Below are 15,932 nucleotides of genomic sequence, written 5' to 3' on the forward strand. Positions count from 1 at the left end.
CTTCTGTTCTCTCTCTACCAAAGTCTAAGATTCAAAATCTGAATATTGGAAATGAACCCAAAAACTTGAAACCCCTTTCCCCAACTTCCTTTCCACGTTATTTTAATTTTTTAAATTATTTTTTACGTTCACTACTCTCATTTTCACACATGTGCCATGTCAAAATATTATTAAATTGTTAAAGTATTATTTTTCAAAAATAAATTTATATATATATATAAAGATGTATGAAGATTTATATGGATTAAAAATAACATTAACTTATATTATATAAATGAGTCATTTCTTATTATATCAATTGATTTTCACAATATAATATCTCAAAAATATATACCATGATAAAATTGTATCTTCACATAATTCAATATCTTTGTATTTACTCCGCTTTTGAAAAAGTCAAATCCAGATGCTCTGAAGACCTTTCCAGGAAGCTAGGATTTGAAGTGACAGTATTGACGGTTTCAGAGGTCATCCACTCAATCAAAGCAAAAGTCAGGACTCTCTCATTCAGGGTGTCATTTTCGCTTTAAATATAGAATTCAATGTAGATTTTGGACTAAACCAACCTGTATGATTATTTTCCAAAGACGACTTCAAATACACTAGAATGCAAATTGATAATCAATAGAGTATTTTGTTTATATTTTGTTGTTAGATGGAACAACATTCACAATCTAATATTACCTATTACAAATTCTCAAATTAAGTCAGGTTATCGATGATACCACCTGCATCATTTATAAAAAAATATATTAATAAATGAAAAGCTAATTTTCAATTAATATCATAAATTCTATCCTAATAAAAATATTTGATTTAACAAGAACCTCATAAAATAAAAAGTTCAATCAAACAATTAAATAAAATGATTTTTGTATTTAAAATAATAACACAAAATGGATTAGGTTTGTAGATTGGCATTTATATCCTGGCTATCTTTTTCTAATTTTGGTTTTTGTCAACCTCGGGCGCTGTCTATGTTTCTATCTTATTAATTTAGGGTTGTCAACATAGCTTTCCTCACGGTTAGAACTCTTATTCAAACGCGTGGAAAAGTGGCACAAGAATTCACATGAGTAAGACTAAATACCAACGCTCAGCAGTGAGTCATTAAGAAGAAACCAAGAATTATTGGTTAATAATTAGGCAATGATGTGAAAATCATAGTAATATAAATACACATATTGGTAGAAGTTGAAAGCCCGCACACAAACCTCTTGAATCTTGACCAGCCAACAAACCACGATGATTCTGAAATTGGTAATCCATTTCATCATTTTGGTAATATGGTTTATACATGTACAGGTATCTGCACAAGATTACCCACAAGTACTAGCAAAGCCTGGCTGTGATTCGCAGTGTGGAGATATTGCAATTCCCTTTCCGTTTGGAATGAATACTTCAGAATGCTACGCAGGGAAATGGTTTGAAATAGAATGCGGAAACACTTCCACATATCAAAAACCTTACCTCAAGTCAATAGGAGTGCAGGTGAGATTCATTGATGTCCAACAAGGTACGGTTACTGTCAACAATCCCATTGACCGTAACAACTGCGGAAGCAAAGATTCTAGGCCGGTGAACCAGTCGCTGGAAGGAAGTCCTTTCGTGTATTCGCAGGAGCACAACAAATTTGTGGCCGTAGGTTGCAATATAATTACTTTTTTGCAGGTGAATGGGTCAGAAGGCAGTGGTTGTGTGTCCATCTGCGACGAGGACTTCAAGGTGGACGATATCGGGAAAATGGAGCTTGAAAACAGTGATTGTAACGGGAAGTCCTGCTGTCAGAATTCCCTGCCACCGTATCTTAAGGAATACAGCACTGAAGTAAAAGGTTTGAAGGAGAATGAAACGAATCGTGAGTGCAGTTACGCCATGGTTGTACAAGATTATTTTAGTTTTTATTATACTCGCAAAGGCTACTACTTTCCTATCGATGGTGAGATGAAGGATGTGGATGTGGTCCCTGTGGTGCTTGAATGGGAGATTCCAAACAACTTAAACCTTAAACTTCCTCCAGATGATCTCTCCCACTGTTTTGACACTAATATTACATCTTCACGATATAATCGTTCGGGTCAGAGATGTTCCTGCACGTACGGTTCCAATCCCTATGTTGAGGGAGGTTGTTCAGGTATATATATATATATATTTTCAACTCTACCCAGTTTTTATTATACTTATTACTTATTTACTGCAGTTAAAAAGACTTCTTTTTTTGTATCATAAACCACCAGGCCTCTAATTTTTCTTTTTTACATGCTTAAAAGCCACTTATCAAAATAAAAACAATAATGACAGACTTCATTAAAAACAGAATATAGTTTTTTTTTTCACAACTTTTTTATAGTCGGTGATAAAAATTTGTGATTGATCTATTTTAAATAAAAAAACCAATAAAATAGTAATATATTATTTATTATAACAAAATTGTTAACATGTCCTTAAAAAAATACAACCATCAAAATATTATCCGCTAAAAGTCAAATTAAACGAAAATAGAAAAATAATTAAAAAATTGATATTATAAATATATATATATATATATATATATATATATATATATATATATATATATAAACAAATAAGATTACTAATACAAAATATTATTTTCTTTAAATATATTTCCCTGTTCGACCTGCAAAATAGAATAAAATTTACTATCTTATTTAATTTAAAGACATTTGAAGAATAAAATAATAACATTTATTTAAAATTGTGTATATCATAGTTAAAATATCTGAGAATATCCATATATTTTTTTATTAAAATTATAAAAACAACCAACAAGCCATTTACACTATATAATCATATTGTAGTTAATTAAAAAAAATTGCAACTCTTTTATTTTCTCAAATGTATCCTATTTCTTATATTTTTCCTGAATAGCATTATATAAATATTTTAAACTTTATTTATCACATTTCAGACTATTATGAATCCAGCCGGAATTCGCTGAGTCACGTGACAATATCTATCATAAAAGGTATGTATGAAGTATAGGAATAGTTATTATCTTTATATTTATATTAACTAGTGTAAACACATATGAAGGCATGGTCATGAATGTGTGCGCGTATATTTTAAATACTTATAATATTATTGGTAGATAATAATAATATTGTAATTTGAGTAAATTAATATATGAAATAAATTTATATTTTATTATGAACAAAATATAATATTTATTGGTATACATATATTTAAAATGAACTTGAACTTTTCTGCAACGTTTCAAATAATTATTTTTGATAATGAAAAAACTAATGTTTGGTTAAGTGATAATTGTTCAATAAATGTCAATATCAGTGTTAGAAGAATATTTCCTATTTTAGAAATGTTGATTGTTTTTTGTCTATCAGTTTTTGTTTATTATAAATAGTTCTTGTTGCCTTTGTATAGTTATTCTTCTTCTATTTGCAATATTTACTCTTCATCTTTGTCTTTATTTATGTTGTGTTAATATGTTGTCATTTATATCCAAATACATAATTAAATTAACTTTTAAATTTTAAAGAAAGAACTCATATTTTATAATATATATACATATATATATATATATATATATATATATATATTGTATCAAATACAAGAAATTTTACATATCTCATTAATAATTCATAATATATTACATGCATTAATCCCTTATTCTACTCAACCTTAAACACAAGCAATAAATTATGGTCATTAATTTCAAATTCTATTCTACTTAGCTTACCTTAAGTACATAATTACATAATAATATTTTAATTTCACTTTGATAAAAGTTCAAAAACATTCAATATAAATATATTGATTTTCAGATATTTTCACCCGAGTGAAAATAAGAATAAGCTTGTTTATCTACTTTATTTTGGCTACAATAAAATTTGTCTCTTGATTATGTTTGAGCGAAAATTGTATTGCTAACACTCTCGTTTGAGTGAAAAATTTGTCATCTTTGATCACATAAGTACCATTACACTTTCAGTTAAGCAAAAAAAATATCACTTGAGCAAAAATTTACCTCTTTGAAACATTTCACATTGATTTTTTTTTTACCTAAACGAAGAAGGTTTTATTTGAACAAAAATAAGCTCGAGAAACACACTCTTCTCAAGAGAGGAAAAATCCATTTTTTTTTCAAATAAAAAATTTCTCTACTTCATGTATTATCAATAAACAATTAAACAATGACTTAAACATCCAAAACGATACAAAATCAAGGTTTCAAACAAATAGTACACATAATATTTACTAAGACAATTGCATATCATACATTCGATTTATTATTTTTAAATGTTAAAGTATAGATTCTTTATATTTATATATATATATATATATATATATATATATATATATATATATATATATATTAATATGAATGAATGAAGAGTATAAGGTTTTAACATAGGTTTAATCATAATTGTTATGTTTCTCATTAATATTAAAGACTTATTTTAAAGTTATGACATGGTCAAATATGTAGGAGTTTCTATAAGCTTTGGATCTATCATTTTACTTCTTCTTATTTTATGGCGGGTGTTCAAGGTTATAAAAACAACTATTGTGAAGAAATACAGAGAAAATTTCTTCAAAAGAAATGGAGGGTTATTATTACAACAAAAATTGTCTTCTGGTGAAGTTAATATGGATAAAGTTAAACTCTTCAGTTTAAAAGAATTGGAGAAGGCCACTGATAACTTTAATACAAATAGAGTACTTGGAAAAGGAGGTCAAGCTACGGTTTACAAAGGCATGTTGATAGATGGAACAATTATTGCAGTGAAAAAATTTAAGGTCCAAGGAAAGATTGAAGAATTTATCAATGAATTTGTCATTCTTTCACAAATTAACCATAGGAACGTGGTTAAGTTGTTAGGAAGTTGTTTGGAGACTAAAATTCCTTTGCTTGTCTATGAATTCATTCCTAATGGTAATCTTTTCGAGTACTTGCATCAACAAAATGAGGATATGCCATTGACATGGGACATGCGTTTGAGAATTGCCATTGAAGTTGCAGGAGCTTTATTTTACTTGCACTCTGCTGCTTCTCAACCTATTTATCATAAAGACATCAAGTCAACAAATATATTGTTGGATGAAAAGTATAGGGCAAAAGTAGCGGACTTTGGTACATCAAGAATGATTTCCATTGATGTTACTCACCTTACTACAGTAGTTCAAGGAACATTTGGATATTTGGACCCTGAATTTTTTCAAACTAGTCAATTCACAGAAAAAAGTGATGTTTATAGTTTTGGAGTAGTTCTTGTTGAACTTTTAACAGGACAAAAGCCAATAACCCTTCGAAGTCAAGAGGAAGCCAAAAGTTTAGCTTCATATTTCATCATGTCTGTGGAGGAAAATTGTGTGTTTGATATTATTGATGAAAGAGTGATGAAGGAAGGGGAGAAATACCATATTATGAAAGTTGTCAATCTTGCAAGTCAATGTTTAGAGTTGAACGGAAAGAGGCGACCAACTATGAGGGAAATCACATTGGAATTAGAAGGTATTCGAAAGTTGGAAAAAGATTCTAATGCACAAGAAGGACATGGAGACTTTGTTAGAAGTGAAGACTATGAATCTTTGGATGATAACTCTATTATCTCAGAAATAATGTCAACTTTTGAACTACGTAGCAGAACAACAATCTTGAAAGATGATCATGTTGTTACCATGTGAGGGTAAGTATTCTTATTTTTTTGTTAAGTTAAGTAATTTTCGGTAAATAAAAAGTATATAACCTTCATCATATATGGTGTGCCATCAACAACGTGTGGGAATGAACATCCCAAGAAACAAATTTATCCACAACTTGTGATCCATAATGAGATCTACTCATTTGTCTTTTCCGATACAAAGAAATGTTTCCTTCCTTATTGGAGTTTACAAGTTATTTTCGTGAGCATAATAATTAAATTTTAGTTTTCTTTTTTTATACATTCCTTTAATGTAAAATTGTTATATAGACAACAAAAAATTTATTTAGCTTCTGTTTTGGTCCAATATATATATATATATATATATATATATATATATATATATATATATATATATATATATATATATATATATATATATATATATATATATATATCATGGTAAAGATGTATTTCATTTATGTCTTATCTTATATTCACATAATTCAATATCTTTGTATTTACTCCGCTTTTGAAAAGTCAAATCAGATGCTCTGAAGACCTTTCCGGGAAGCTGGAATTTGAAGTGACAGTTTTGGCTGTTTCCGAGGTTATCACTCAATCAAAGCAAAATTGACTCTCAGGAGTGTCATTTTCGCTTTAAATATAGAATTCAACGTAGATTTTGGACTAAACCAACCTGTATGATTATTTTCCAAGACCAATTCAAATACACTAAAATTAAAATTGACAATCAATAGATTATTTTGTTTATGTTTTGTTGTTAGATGGAACGACATTCACAATCTAATATTACCTATTACAAATTCTTAAATTAAGTCAGGTTAACCATGATTTGATGTGCATCATTTATGAAAATATATTAATAAATGAAAAGTTAATTTTCAATATCATAAATTCTTTCCTAATAAAAATATTTGATTTTAACAAGAACCTCGTAAAATAAAAAGTTTAATCAAACAATTAAATAAAGAATGGTTTTTTTATTTAAAATCAAACCTCGGGCCCTGTCTATGTTTCTATCTTATTAATCACGGTTGTCAAATCTGCTTTCCTCATGGTTAGAACTATTATTCTAACGCGTGGAAAAGTGGCACAAGAATTCAAATGAGTAAGACTAACTAGCAACGCTCAGCAGTGAGTCATTAAGAAGAAACCAAGAAATTATTGGTTAGAAATTAGGCAATATTGACGTGAAAATCATAGTAATATAAATACACATGTTGGTAGAAGTTGGAAGCCTGCAAACACACATCTTGAATCTTGAAGCAGCCAACAAAACACAATGATTCTGAAATTGGTAATCCATTTCATCATTTCGGTAATATGGTTTATACATGTACAGGTATATGCACAAGAAGACCTACAAGTAGCAAAGCCTGGCTGTGATTCGCAGTGTGGAGATCTTGAAATTCCCTTTCCGTTTGGAATGAATACTTCAGAATGCTACTTAGGGAAATGGTTTGAAATAGAATGCAGAAACACTTCCACATATCAAACACCTTACCTCAAGTCAATAGGAGTGCAGGTGAGATTCATTGATGTCCAACAAGGTACGGTTACTGTCAACAATCCCATTGACCGTAACAACTGCGGAAGCAAAGATTCTAGGCCGGTGAACCAGTCGCTGGAAGGAAGTCCTTTCGTGTATTCGCAGGAGCACAACAAATTTGTGGCCGTAGGTTGCAATATAATTACTTTTTTGCAGGTGAATGGGTCAGAAGGCAGTGGTTGTGTGTCCATCTGCGACGAGGACTTCAAGGTGGATGATATCGGGAAAATGAAGCTTGAAAACAGTGATTGTAACGGGAAGTCCTGCTGTCAGAATTCCCTGCCAGCGTATCTTAAGGAATACAGCACTGAAGTAAAAGGTTTGAAGGAGGATGAAAGGAATCGTGAGTGCAGTTACGCCATGGTTGTACAGCAAGAAGAACTGAACCCATACGAATGGGACTACCTCCCACAGGATTCTTCTTATACTCCCAAAGGGTACTACTTTCCTGTGAATGGTGAGATGAAGGATGTGGATGTGGTCCCTGTGGTGCTTGAATGGGAGATTCCCAACAACTTAAACCTTAAACTTCCTTCAAATTATCTCTCCCACTGTTTCGACACTAATATTACATCTTCACGATATAATAGTTCGGGTCAGAGATGTTCCTGCACATACGGTTACGGTTCCAATCCTTATGTTGATGGAGGTTGTTCAGGTATATATATATATTTTCAACTCTACTCAATTTTTATTTTAGCATCCTGATATTTTAAGAACAAATTTTAATAATAGACCACGTGTCATTGTTTTATTAGTCTGTTTGAATTTGTTTTAAGAAAAATATTTGAAATCAACCCATCATAAGCCACCACCTCAGTGTCAAAAAATTGTTAAAAAAAAGATGTTAAAAAAGACATTTCCTTTATTTTATTACTTATTTACTGCAGTTAAAAATGATTCTTTTTTGTATCATAAACAACCAGGCCTCTGATTTTTCTTTTTTACATGCTTAAAAGCCACTTATCAAAATAAAAACAATAATAGCATACTTCATTAAAAAAATACAATCATCAAAATATTGCGGCTAAAGGTCAAATTGTTAGAAAATCAAAATAAAAACAATTAAAGAAATTCATATTATATATATATATATATATATAAATAAGATTACTAAAATAATATTATTTTCTTTAAATATATTTGCTGGTTCTGACATACAAAATAATCTCATTTATATAAAATTTACTATCTTATTTAATTTAAATACATTTGGAGAATAAAATAATAATATTTATTTAAAATTGAGAATATCATACTTAAAATATCTGAGAATATCCATATAATTTTAAAAAAATTATAAAACAACCAACAAGCCATTTACACTACACAATCATGTTGTAATTAATTAAAAAACTTACAACTCGTTTTTTCTCAATTTTATTTCTTATATTTTTACTGAATAATATTATATAAATATTTTAAATTTATTTATCACATTTCAGACTATCATTCCGTCTCGACTTCGCGGAGTCCCGTATCAATATCTGTCATAAAAGGTATGTACGAAGTATGAAGTGTTTAATAATTTATATGATTCCCCGATTAGGAGTAATAATAATCTTTATATTTATATTAATTAGCGTAAACACATATACGACACACGTGTATTGTCACGAATATGTGTATGTATTTTTAAATATCTATAATATTTCATTAATAGATAATGATATTGTAATTTGAATAAATTAATATATGAAGTAAATTTATATTTATTATGAGTAAAGAATAATATTTATTGGTATACATATATTTAAGAATTTGAGCTTTGTTGCAATGTTTACATATAATTATTTTTTATAATGAAGAAATTAATGTTTGTTAAATGACATTTGTTCAATAAATTTCAATTTCATGATTAGAAGAATGTTTTCTATTTGAATATGTTGATTGTTCTTTGTTTATAAGTTTTATTCTTGTAAATAGTTATTGTTCTCTTTATTATATAATTCTTCTTCTTCTATTTGTAGTATTTACTCTTCATCTTTGTTTTTATTGATGTTGTGTTGATATGTTGTCATTTATGTCAAAATACAGAATTAAATTTTAAAGAAAGAACTCATATTATTTAATATACTTGTGTGTATATTTTTTAGTAATTTAATAAACTTATTATATATTAGCATATACATATATACATTTCAAGTTATATGTACATCAAAATTAAAATTGAATGCTCATTTTATTTCATTTATAATTTAAGGTGTTTTTACTCATATTAAAAAAAACAAAAATAAATTGAATAATTTTTTATTAAAATATATTTATACTTTTATTTTTTTATTATTATTTGAGAAGTCATTACTCATATACTATGCATTTTTGTATTATATATATATATATATATATATATATATATATATATATATATATATATATATGAAATAAGGGAATTTTTCTTCTTCTTTAGTATTATATATCTCATTAATAAATTATAGGCTTAAATGCTTACTTCGTCCCATGTTAAAAGCTGATTTTCAGTTTAGTACCCGTTTTTAAAAGTATATATATTTAATCCCAAAGTTGTAAAAATTGTATTAATCAAGTGTCTTCCGTTAAATGGGCAGAAACGAAGTTAACTCCCAGCTGACGTGACAAAACACTTCTTCTTTTTTCTCCTTTGCTTTTCCTGTCATGCCCAACTTTTTCTATCTTCATCTTCCTCACTCTCTCTGCTCTTCTGCTTCTCTGACATGCAATTAATATTTTGGAGTATTCCAGATTTAAAGACTTTTCTTCCTACAATACTATTTCTCGTTGCACTTTTACCATTTCCTGTTGTTCCAACTAAAACGTCTTCTCTTCATTAAATAAATAATTTTGTTCCATTATATCAAATTCAGATTGCACCTTTTGAGTAAAAATAGCCTAAATAAAAAAAATAACATCACAATAAACAAATGTTTATAATAACAAATGACATGTTAAAAAGATAAAAAAAATAGTATTATTGAAGCAAATATATATCTATCTAAATATATATATATATATATATATATATATATATATATATATATATATATATATATATATAATTATTATAATGACCTTTGAATAATTTCACCAACTTGATTGTTCTTGAATTATATATTTTTGAGAAGCCTTTTATAGTTGCCAAGTAAAAAATTAAACTTCCTCAAGAAAGCACAAATATATTAAAAAAATAAACTAAAACTATTTCCCGATTTATTTATGTTAATTTTCTTACGTATCAAAATTCATTCATTTATTTATGTTAATTTTCACTTATCAAAATTTTGATTATTTTGGAGAATCATTTGAGTTTGTATCTATTAAGTATTAATGAATTTTTCTACAAAATTTTCATTTATTTATGTTAATTTTTTTTTCTGTTAATTTTTTATTTTGACTTTTGTAGAAAAATTAATTAATACTGAATAGATACAAACTCAAATTATTTTCGCAACGAAAATAGTAAATTTAATTATATATATTGTCAAGGAAATTAAAAATAGATCATACTTTTTATTTATTTGATGAGATTTCGTATGTTTTAGTATGACTAAAATGTATTTTATGTATTATTTTATAATTATTTTTTAAATTTATCCAATATGAAAGCGTAATTAATCGCATTTTCTTTTTAACGAAATTACATGCAGAAAATATTTTAAACAAAATATTTATTAAGTATGGTTGTGCACATTTAGGTGTAGGATTATATAAAATATTATATTATATGTGGTTTTTCATAACTTATATATTAGTTATTAGCTTAGAAGCAAGATCTCAGCCGATCAAAACGAACAAATTTTGATACGTAAGAAAATACTCCAAAATATTAATTGCATGTCAGAGAAGCGCAGAAGAGTAGAGAGAGTGAAGAAGATGAAGACAGGGAAAACTGAGCATGGCAGGAAAAACAGAGGAGAGAGAAGAAAAAGTGTAGACTTTTTCGTCACGTCAGTTGGGAGTTAACTCCGTTTCTACCCATTTAATTCATACAATTTTTAGAACTTTGGGACTAAATGTATGTACTTTTAAAAACGGGTGCTAAATCGAAAATCAGTTTTTAACATGTACGAAGTAAACATTTAAGCCTAAATTATAATAGGTTACATATTCTATTCAACCTAAACACAAACAACATATGGTCATTAGTTCCAGACTTTATTTTATATCATATAGCTTACCTTAAAGTATAAGTATATAATTACATAATAACATTTCAATTTTACTTTGATAGAAGTTCAAAAACACTCAATAAAAATGGTTTGACTTTATTTGAGCAAGAGATTCCTGTTTTTCAACTTTATTTTGGTTACAATAAAATTTGTTACTTGATTTTGTTTGAGTGAAAGTTGTATCGTTAACACTCTCGTTTGAGTAAAAAACTCACTGTCTTAGGTTACATCAACACCATCACACTTTCATTTGAGCAAAAAATACTTTTGCTTTTGCGAAAATTTCACTATTTTGAGATAATTTGAATTGAAATATTTTCCCTTGAGCAAATAAGGTTTCACATGAGAAAAAAGGCTTTATTTGAACAAAAATAATTCTTTTTTAACCAAACAAAGAAGTTCTCTACATATCATACATTCTAATTATTCTTTTCAAATGTTAACAAAATAGTTTAAGTTATATAGAGTCATTTATATATATATATATATATATATATATATATATATAAATGAAATAATATAAGGTTTCTACATGTGAGTTTAATTATAATTGTTAGGCTTTCTAAATGATTAAAGACTTGTTTTAAATTATTGATATGGTCAAATATGTAGGAATTTCTATAAGCTTTGGATCTATCATTTTACTTCTTATTTTATGGCGGGTGTTCAAGGTTACAAAAAAAATCATAGTGAAGAAATTCAGAGAAAAATTCTTCAAAAGAAATGGAGGATTATTATTACAACAAAAATTATCTTCTGGTGAAGTTAATGTGGATAAAGTTAAAACCTTCAGCTTAAAAGAATTGGAGAAGGCCACCGATAACTTTAATTCAAACAGAGTACTTGGAAAAGGAGGTCAAGCTACTGTTTACAAAGGCATGTTGATAGATGGAACAATCATTGCAGTGAAAAAATTTAAGGTCCAAGGAAAGATTGAAGAATTTATCAATGAATTTGTTATTCTTTCACAAATTAATCATAGGAACGTGGTTAAGTTGTTAGGAAGTTGTTTGGAGACTAAAATTCCTTTGCTTGTCTATGAATTCATTCCTAATGGTAATCTTTTTGAGTACTTGCATCAACAAAATAAGGATATGCCATTGACATGGGACATGCGTTTGAGAATTGCCATTGAAGTTGCAGGAGCTTTATTTTACTTGTACTCTGCCGCTTCTCAACCTATTTATCATAAAGACATCAAGTCAACAAATATACTATTGGATGAAAAGTATAGGGCGAAAGTAGCAGACTTTGGTACATCAAGAATGATTTCCCTTGATGTTACACACCTTACTACAGTAGTTCAAGGAACATTTGGATATTTGGACCCTGAATTTTTTCAAACTAGTCAATTCACAGAAAAAAGTGATGTCTATAGTTTTGGAGTAGTTCTTGTTGAACTTTTAACAGGACAAAAGCCGGTAACCGTCCTAAGTCAAGAGGAAGCCAAAAGTTTAGCTTCATATTTCATCATGTGTGTGGAGAAAAATTGTGTGTTTGATATTATTGATGAAAGAGTGATGAAGGAAGGGGAGAAATATCATATAATGAAAGTTGTCAATCTTGCAAATCGATGTTTAGAGTTGAATGGAAAGAAGCGACCAACCATGAGGGAAATCACATTGGAATTAGAAGGTATTCGAAAATTGGAAAAGGAGTCTAATACACAAGAAGGACATGATGAGTTTGTTAAAAGTGAAGATTATCAATCTTGGGATGATAATTCTATTATCTCAGAAATAATGTCAAGTTTTGATCTAAGTAGCAGAATAACAATATTGAAAGATGTTCATATTGTTACCATGTGATGGATAAGTATTCTTATTTTTGTATTAAGTAATTTTGGGGAAATAAGAAGTATACAACCTTCCAAAATTTTGAACCATTAAAATTTTAAAGATTATACTTTAACATTGTAATGATATGTTGTTACATGTGATTATTGAGAAGTGTTCATGTCTATATTAGATTGTATATAATGTATGTCATGACTTATGTTTCATTGTGGTTGTTTTATTAACTGGTCGGATGGTAAGGAAATTGAGTTCATTAAGGTCCATCGAAGAATTGAAGACATTCAACTCTTTGATTATTAATACTCTATCATATATAGAATATTTGTGGTTCCCGCAATGTTTTCTAGTATGGATAATATTTCTTGCTCTTTTGACTAAAAGGAGGAATACCTTACAATATGTGTGTGACATCAACAACTTTTGAAAATGAATATCCCTAGAAAAAAATTTGTCAACAACTTGTGACCTACTCATTTGTCCTTCTAGGTATAAAGAGGATGTTTCCTTCCTTGTTGGAGTTTACAAGTTATTTTTATGAGTGTAATAATCAGATTTTAGTTTTCTTTTGTTATACTTCCTTTAATGTAAAATTATTATATATACAACTTATTATCTTTTATAAATATTTATTTGTGAAATTACAACATGATCTTTATTATCATATATAATGATTTATGAATTTCTCAAGAGGAAAGACACACAAAATTTATTTAGTTTCTGTTTTGTTCCAAAAATGTCAAATTGATTTTTTAGTTTATTTTAATCTTAATTTTGTCCTGAGATTTGTAAAACATTATGCAATAAGGTCATTTAATTAGTGCTGTACAATCACAGTTTAAAATAATGTCACATGTCAATTTGTAATTTTTTTAATTTTCATTTTAAAAAAATTCGTGTATTAAATTAATGTTGTGTTATGTGACGCACTTAACGTACCAAAGTTTCAATTTAGTTTTTATATTTATTTAATTTAATGTTAACTTTTTGTTAAAATAAAATAATACTCCTCTTCAATTGATAAATATATTAATAAATGAAGTCCATTAATTTATTAGATAAATTGTTGATGTCTAGCAATAATTATATAATTAGGAATAATTTAAATTGAAATTTTAAAAGACCTATTTTTCAATATAAAAACTGTTTTCCTAATAAAAAAAGTTTAATTATAATAAAGAACCTCATCAAATTAAAAATTTAATCTAAACAACTATTTTTTATATTTAAGATTAATAACATACATATCGGCTTTGTACGTCCACCTTTGTCTTCACAAGCTCCACAACTACATAAAATATAATGTACACTGATGTTTAACTTTTTAATTATCCAAACTTAACTTTACTCTTATAATATTTACCTTAAAATAATTTCAATAACATGGGAGAAAAAAAGGTATAGCAAGTTGTTTTTTACAATGATTAATATATCATCGAATATTTTAACTGCACACTTCATTTATTTTTGTCCAATTTTCAATTATTTTTGTTATTTATTAGTGTTTTTGTTCTCATGTTAAGAAGATCAAATAAAATAATACACAATAAAAAAACTATTAAACCAAACAACTCAACTAATTCGTAGCACTTAGAAAAAAAAATTAACAAAACAAGAAAAAACATAATAGATGAAAAAAATTAGAATTAGATTTCCAAGTTTTAAAACTTTGTTTGATTTGTCTCGTGCATACTTTTATATGTTCTGCAAGAAAGACTTTCAATTTCTTAAGATTTTCTTTACTAAAAAATCTCTTAAACATAAATCGATTACCCTAAACAATATGACACATTTTTTTTAACTAAGAACATGTCTGGTTTTATTCTTTTCAAGAGTGAAATTTTTATCACTTTTTTCTTTTCAGGAAGATCTGTTGCAAACATACTTCAATTGCAAATCAACATGTACCATAAATTTGATGTTTTTATAAATAATTAGGTTATATAAATACCTATTTGTAAACGTTAAAATAATTTTATATAAAAAATTAAACTTAAATATTTAATTTTTTTTCCACTAATTTAGTTTAGTTGATGAAAGAAATATTTTTTTTTCTCCTTTAAGTTGTTTTATTTGTTGACATCATCTCTCCAAATGAAGCTTTTATCTTATCATAACTTCTAGACCTAAAGAAATAGGAGTACAGTACAAAAGTAGGAGACAACTTCAAGCCTTTAAGGAAAGAAAAAAATTGCACAGGATCATGGGGAAGGAAAATTATAATAAATGTTTGTTCATACTCTGAATTTTTTATTTTGTAGACATTAGTGAGAAAGACTGTAAAATGTAAAATATGTTTTTTCTTCCTAAAACTTTTATGCTTTGTTATCTTCCATCTCTAACTTTTAACAAACTTTTACATCTAGACAAGGAAAGAGAGAAATTGTAACATATATATATATATATATATATATATATATATATATATATATATATATATATATATATATATATATATATATATATATATATATATATATAAAATTGATGGATACATTTTGCACAAAAATATTATTTCTTCCCTGAAAGAAAACAAATAACTAATCATAATTAATTTGAGTTATTAATGGAATAAAAAAGTGAGACTAAAAGTAATTACTAATTATAGTATATATTGGTTGACTTACTTCTTTGTTTTGAATTTGTTTTGAATTTTGGTGTTAGTAAGAGATCTTAAATAATTTTTGATTTATAAATGATTTAATCAATTTATATAAAATAAATTTATTAATTTAATTATTTTATTTTATTTTTCATACCATCAACCGTTTATTTACATAATTCATAATTATCGTTG

General features: G+C 27.1%; 2 protein-coding genes across 4 annotated transcripts; both read left to right on the forward strand.

Moving 5' to 3' along the window:
- The first annotated feature begins 1,181 nt into the window (after window positions 1-1,181).
- LOC108341234 (wall-associated receptor kinase-like 2) lies at window positions 1,182-7,122 on the forward strand. Of its 3 annotated transcripts, none has more exons than XM_052879439.1 (4): window positions 1,182-2,134; window positions 2,930-2,986; window positions 4,469-5,669; window positions 6,991-7,122. In XM_052879439.1, exons 1-3 carry the CDS (start codon window positions 1,246-1,248, stop codon window positions 5,665-5,667), a joined length of 2,145 nt encoding a protein of 714 aa, XP_052735399.1. In that variant the 5' UTR covers window positions 1,182-1,245; the 3' UTR covers window positions 5,668-5,669; window positions 6,991-7,122. The 3 variants fall into 3 exon arrangements, with proteins under 3 accessions (XP_052735399.1, XP_052735400.1, XP_052735398.1); XM_052879440.1 differs by lacking the exon at window positions 6,991-7,122 and adding an exon at window positions 6,165-6,453; XM_052879438.1 differs by lacking the exon at window positions 6,991-7,122 and adding an exon at window positions 6,174-6,452.
- On the forward strand, window positions 6,931-13,246 carry LOC108341235 (wall-associated receptor kinase-like 22). The gene is made up of 4 exons (XM_052879625.1): window positions 6,931-6,945; window positions 6,991-7,855; window positions 8,643-8,696; window positions 11,955-13,246. Exons 1-4 carry the CDS (start codon window positions 6,931-6,933, stop codon window positions 13,148-13,150), a joined length of 2,130 nt encoding a protein of 709 aa, XP_052735585.1. The 3' UTR covers window positions 13,151-13,246.
- Window positions 13,247-15,932: the final 2,686 nt, after the last annotated feature.

Source organism: Vigna angularis, chromosome 6 (genome assembly GCF_016808095.1).
Source record: "Vigna angularis cultivar LongXiaoDou No.4 chromosome 6, ASM1680809v1, whole genome shotgun sequence".
Classification (NCBI taxonomy): domain Eukaryota; kingdom Viridiplantae; phylum Streptophyta; class Magnoliopsida; order Fabales; family Fabaceae; genus Vigna; species Vigna angularis.

Excerpts from the sequence above, each read along its gene's own strand:
- LOC108341235 (XM_052879625.1), top strand. Across the intron at positions 7,856-8,642 it reads TGTTGATGGAGGTTGTTCAG|ACTATCATTCCGTCTCGACT; the intron begins GTATATATATAT and ends ATCACATTTCAG. Across the intron at positions 8,697-11,954 it reads ATCAATATCTGTCATAAAAG|GAATTTCTATAAGCTTTGGA; the intron begins GTATGTACGAAG and ends TCAAATATGTAG.
- LOC108341234 (XM_052879439.1), top strand. The coding sequence starts at position 1,246 with ATGATTCTGAAATTGGTAATCCATTTCATCATTTTGGTAATATGGTTT. Across the intron at positions 2,135-2,929 it reads TGTTGAGGGAGGTTGTTCAG|ACTATTATGAATCCAGCCGG; the intron begins GTATATATATAT and ends ATCACATTTCAG. Across the intron at positions 2,987-4,468 it reads GACAATATCTATCATAAAAG|GAGTTTCTATAAGCTTTGGA; the intron begins GTATGTATGAAG and ends TCAAATATGTAG.